We start from the raw sequence: 6,000 nt of genomic DNA, 5'->3' as shown, positions 1-6,000 counted from the left end.
TGCATTGAGAAACATCTGTTAGATTTTCTTCTCTCATTTTCTTTTATCTTACATGGCATTCAATTTTCAGTCTTTGGTTTTCTAATGAATATATAGACGTAGGCCGTTGGAGTTTCTTGCTATTGCCTAAAGATGGTAACGTCAGTGGTTTTTAGATCGATTTCATGGCTATTACAAGGGTGAATGCTACCTGGAGTCGATAGAAAAGTGCCAATTTGATTGACGGAACCTCACTTGTGCATCTTTGACAATATAAACAGTACAACAGGTTTTGCTGTTTTCGAATAAACTTGGGGAATTAAGTACAAATTTCTTGGTTGTGTTTAATTTGTCCTAGTTAACGCATCTATTTTCTTTCGTTTTATGTTTAAAGTTGATGGTTTTGATTAAAAAAATTCGTGGTGGAGCTTAATTAATCTAACTTTGGCCTTTTCTGGTTTTGTTGAGTTGTCTATATATAAATTTCGTGGTAAAACTTGAACTTTATAATGAGTTTTGCACTTGTAAGTAATTTTGATTAAGAGAATCAATATATTTGTATATGTTTAATATTTATTTAGTATACGTGAATTAATAAATTGGCTTATCACTATTTAAGGTAATATTGCTCTAGAGAGTTAAAATAATTTTTCGAACAAGAATTCCTTACAATTGCATTGTGTATAAAATTAATTTTCATTGAAATACAATTTGAGCTCAGGTTCAGTTTGAATTATAATAATTTATTAAAAATTATTTTTAATTTAAGTTTAATCTTTTTGAAGCCTAGGATCATGAAACTAAAAAGGTTGGATTTATTTATTTATTTGGTGCTAAAGGTTGGATTTATTTGCATCGCTATCGACGGAAGCAACCGGGTGAATATAAATCCTGTGGTAATAATTACCTTATGTATGGTAATAATGCTATTGATAATTGAGATATCTAAAATCATTTTCAAACAAGCGAAATCGTAGGCTTGCACTATGAGTAAATTACTATAAAAAACAATAATTTTATCCTTTTAAATCAGGTTTTTTTAATTTGATGATCGATATAGAGTGAATAGATTAATTTTGATTTTTTTTTTAATAAAAAATTTTCTTTGTTAATGCACATATTGTGATGTTAACTAAGGGGTAGTTTTTTGCTCCACGTCATTTCAAAAGAGTAGCTCATTAATCAAGTAAAGCACCATCAAAATTTGCCAAATAATTTTGCTAGTCGTTAGTATTAACATATATAAATTATAAATGATGTTTAAATTTTAGAGCTCTCAGTAGGAGTACTTACATGATATCTAGTAGCAAGCTATTGACCAAGAATTAGACGGTCCAAGATTTATAATTACATATTTTAATTCCAAATATATATCTAGATAAAAAATTCTATATAATTCTTATATGCATTATTATTATTATTATTTTGGTTACACTTATATGCATTATTAAAGATTACATAATAAATGCCTCATGAAAAGGTTATTTTACAATAGTATCCAACAGTTGGCCTCCACCAGCAGCGTTAGCTTGAGTTCAATTAGACTAAATTAGACTAAAGGCCCCACCCTACTAGAATATATCTATTTTCCCCCCTATTTTAGTCACTTAAATGAACTTTGATAAAAGGGACCATAGTCTTTCCATGTATATAATTTTCATATTTGATGAGGAGGCATGTATTGTTTTTATTAAAAGAATTGCGGCTTCTATTTAGTAGTAGCGACACTTTCTGCCATCATTATTCACCTACGATGGGGTTGTGAACGGTAATTACACTCACAATGGAGTTTTGTAACATCAAATAATGGCATAACGATCAATAATAATTATATCGAGATGCTATAGTAATTTTTCATATTTTTTAAATCAACTCATACAATAAACAAAATCAAACCAAAGAAGAAAACCCACCCTAACTTCAAACAATTAAATTAAAATCCAATAAATTTAAGCCTTAATCAAACTTTAAGAAAAAAGAAATTAATTCGTGGCAAAAACACAAATACCCATTTTTAAAAATTTAAGTCGTGGATGGTTTAAAAAAAAATTTCTCATATAACCTCCGTACCTGTCGACTTTCGGCTATGCTCTGTGTTGTCTTATCCAATTTTGATTTTGAGAGGGATAGATAAATGAGACATGTCGGTTTAAAATCTTTCCAATGAGAGACAGTGAGGATTTGAGCAAGACATGAGGGTGGTTAGTTGTGTTTGGTGACTCAAAATGGGGAAGAAAAGTAGAGACAGAGGAGGAACAAGAAACAGAGAAAAATGGGATTGGCATTTGGCAAGCTGAAAACTATGCTGGCATGCTCTACTACTAGCGAGCAAAGAAGAAAATGGGTTTGGAAGAATTTGGTAAGACTGATACATTTCACATGGTTTTAAAGGTTAAAATTGATTTTTTTTTTCGATTTTGGTGAATGATTTGAGGGAAAAGTAAATATGGATGGGAAATAGATATTTGAGAAATTTTTAGTAATTTAAATAAAATTTTAAGAGGAATGTTAACTCTTAATTAGTTAATTTAATTTTGTATAATTTAATACATGTATAATAATTTAATTTAAAAAAATTAATTTTATTATGTAACTAAGTTTTTATGTCGGTGCTTTGCACGATTAATTTTATAACATAAAATCATAACAAATGTGCAAATGGAATTGACAATATGGTTTCAAGAGTTGTACCATAAAAAACATAATAATTTATTTATTAAAGTTTATAATAATTTGTTTTTTAATACATGAAATTGTAACATGAAAAATGTCAAACTAAATTATTTATGAAAATATACCATTAAAAACGTTTTCAAACACAATGTTTTATATATGATATTTAAACCTATTAACGTTTTTTAAAATCACAATTATTAACTCTTATGGTGAAATCTCACAAGAAAGGCCACGTACAATGAGCCATGATTGAAAACTTTCGACAAATATAGGTCAACATATTTCGATGATTGTACTTGATTTTTATTAATTGTCATTGCGTAGCATGGCTTCTGTTGATTTCTTTGTTCACTTTTATAAGTAGTTTCAGATTTTAGGTTCATGAGAAAAACCAAAAAGTAGGTAGAAATATGCCGAGTAAGAAGGAGGGTTGTTGGCAGCTTAATTTCGACTTCAATGATGGCTAGAGGGTGGCTTGGCGGTTCGATGGATAGGGTGGCTGAATTGCAGGGTTGGCAGACACTGTTGCCGGCGGTTTTGTGCATGGCATCCGCGTTTAATTTAATTTAATTTTTCAATTTTTTCTTATTTTTATTTTATTAGAATTTTTATTCATTTTTTTATTTAATTTTCATTAATTAGTTAATTAAATTATTTATTTAATTAAAATACTATAGATTTCACATCAACTCTCATAAAACGGAGAGCATTAGCTTTGTACACCGGAGTTTGCCCCTTACCTTTCATTTAATTAAAACACTAATTTAATAGCATGAATTTGAAAATTTGGGCTTTTAAGTTCCGAATGGCATAGGCTTTTTAACTTTTAAGCACAAAAGATCCATTTAAGCAGAAGTGGATTGAAATTAAATTTCGGCCAATGTAATTTTAGATTGAAAAATTTGGACTCAAGACTACGAAGTTTGCACAAGTCCAATATCAAACAACTCTGATTAAAAAGCTCAAACAATCAAAATTAAAAACTCGAAATCCATTTTAATTAATACGGATGTTTAAACAACCGCTTACTTAACAGTTAAGCAATGACGTCACTTTTCTTAAATTTAATAGTTGGTACAATAAATAACCCAATAGAATGCCAGACGACTTGCAAGAGGTGTTGCCTGTCAAATGTCAGTTACCATTTACGCTGCATAAAATCAAATCACATAAGTTTTCCCATCCCTTCGAAAGTATTGCATATACTCAAATCTCTCGTTTACACACGCAGAGGGGGACACCGTCAAGGAAGATCATCAATGGCTGCAGCCGCGATCACCCATTCGTTGCCTGAAGATATTGTGGTGGATATTCTGGCAAGATTGCCTGTCAAATCTCTAAAGCGATTCAGGTGTGTTGGTAAGTCTTGGTGTTGCTTGATTCAAAGCCCTCAATTTATTACGGCCCACTATTCTTTTAGTAAAAACAAGACCTGTCTCCTCATGAAACAAGTGAATTTTTCACCGAGAAAGGCTATGGTCTCTTTTATTTCCAATCAAACTCTTGATGTTGTTGCCAATCTTGATATACCATCCTTTACTGATGATCCAATAAGTATAAAAATCGTAGGTCATTGCAATGGCATAATTTGTCTTTGTGACAGTGTTAGTGGTATTCTTTTGTGGAACATTGCGACTAAGGAATTTAAAATTCTCCCTATGTGTCCTTTTGAGCGTCCGCCAAGCTATGAAAATACCATTGATGTAGTGTATTCTTTAGAGTGTCCGTCAAGCTCTGAAAATTCCATTGATGTAGCTGGTCTGGGTTATGATTCCAAGAGAGATGAGTATAAAGTAATTAGGATTGACACATTTTGGGAGGGTGATTTCGACAAAGTCCCCCGAGGTAACCGAGTTGCTTTGTACAACTTAACTACTGATTCTTGGAGAAAGTTGAATGACAACTTAACTGCTGAATTCTTCCATAGTTATAGGAACTATCAAGTCTACTCCAACGGATTTTATCACTGTTTGGCAGATGTTGATAGTGAAGAATTGCTCCTCTCATTTGACATGAGTAATGAAGTTTTCGTTACAACACCATTCCCTGATGGGAGATTGGGTAAGAACTGTAGAACAACACGCTATCTTACCTATTTAATGGAAATCAACGGATCACTTGGTGGGTTAGTTTGTCATGATTATTATGTGACAGATGGCTGCTATGATGTATGGGTGTTGGGTGAACTTGGTCTAAAGAACTCTTGGACAAAATTATTCACCATTGAATCTCTTCCTCCTGCCACTACACCATTAGGAGTGGGCAGCGATGGTGAAATCTTCTTTGTTAACGAAGAAAGCAACTTTCTGGCGTGGCATCATGGAGATAACAAAGAGATAAAGACACTCCAATTTGATGGAACTGCATTAGAGCTAGCATTTTATGCAGAGAGCCTAGTTTCTTTCAGGGGAGGAACTGCATTCAACCATTAATTTTCATTTGCTGATACTTACAATTTAGTTATGCTTTTACTCAATGTTCAACCTTTTACTATCAAGATAAACTGTATCGGTACCTTTGCATTGAGAAACATCTGTTAGATTTTCTTCTCTCATTTTCTTTTATCTTACATGGCATTCAATTTTCAGTCTTTGGTTTTCTAATGAATATATAGACGTAGGCCGTTGGAGTTTCTTGCTATTGCCTAAAGATGGTAACGTCAGTGGTTTTTAGATCGATTTCATGGCTATTACAAGGGTGAATGCTACCTGGAGTCGATAGAAAAGTGCCAATTTGATTGACGGAACCTCACTTGTGCATCTTTGACAATATAAACAGTACAACAGGTTTTGCTGTTTTCGAATAAACTTGGGGAATTAAGTACAAATTTCTTGGTTGTGTTTAATTTGTCCTAGTTAACGCATCTATTTTCTTTCGTTTTATGTTTAAAGTTGATGGTTTTGATTAAAAAAATTCGTGGTGGAGCTTAATTAATCTAACTTTGGCCTTTTCTGGTTTTGTTGAGTTGTCTATATATAAATTTCGTGGTAAAACTTGAACTTTATAATGAGTTTTGCACTTGTAAGTAATTTTGATTAAGAGAATCAATATATTTGTATATGTTTAATATTTATTTAGTATACGTGAATTAATAAATTGGCTTATCACTATTTAAGGTAATATTGCTCTAGAGAGTTAAAATAATTTTTCGAACAAGAATTCCTTACAATTGCATTGTGTATAAAATTAATTTTCATTGAAATACAATTTGAGCTCAGGTTCAGTTTGAATTATAATAATTTATTAAAAATTATTTTTAATTTAAGTTTAATCTTTTTGAAGCCTAGGATCATGAAACTAAAAAGGTTGGATTTATTTATTTATTTGGTGCTAAAGGTTGGATTT

At 31.4% G+C, this 6,000-nt stretch overlaps 1 protein-coding gene across 1 annotated transcript; it reads left to right on the top strand.

Annotated features, from left to right (window-relative positions):
* Positions 1-3,914: 3,914 nt before the first annotated feature.
* Positions 3,915-5,087, top strand: LOC149516606 (F-box/kelch-repeat protein At3g06240-like). The gene has a single exon (XM_089766297.1). It carries the CDS (start codon positions 3,915-3,917, stop codon positions 5,085-5,087), a length of 1,173 nt encoding a protein of 390 aa, XP_089622423.1.
* The last annotated feature ends 913 nt before the right edge of the window (positions 5,088-6,000 follow it).

Source organism: Durio zibethinus, chromosome 10 (genome assembly GCF_047325235.1).
Source record: "Durio zibethinus cultivar Kanyao isolate XHJ-2024 chromosome 10, ASM4732523v1, whole genome shotgun sequence".
NCBI classification, from domain to species: Eukaryota; Viridiplantae; Streptophyta; class Magnoliopsida; order Malvales; family Malvaceae; genus Durio; species Durio zibethinus.
The sequence above is the reverse complement of the archived record's forward strand: the minus strand, read 5'-3'. Positions and strand labels throughout refer to the sequence as shown.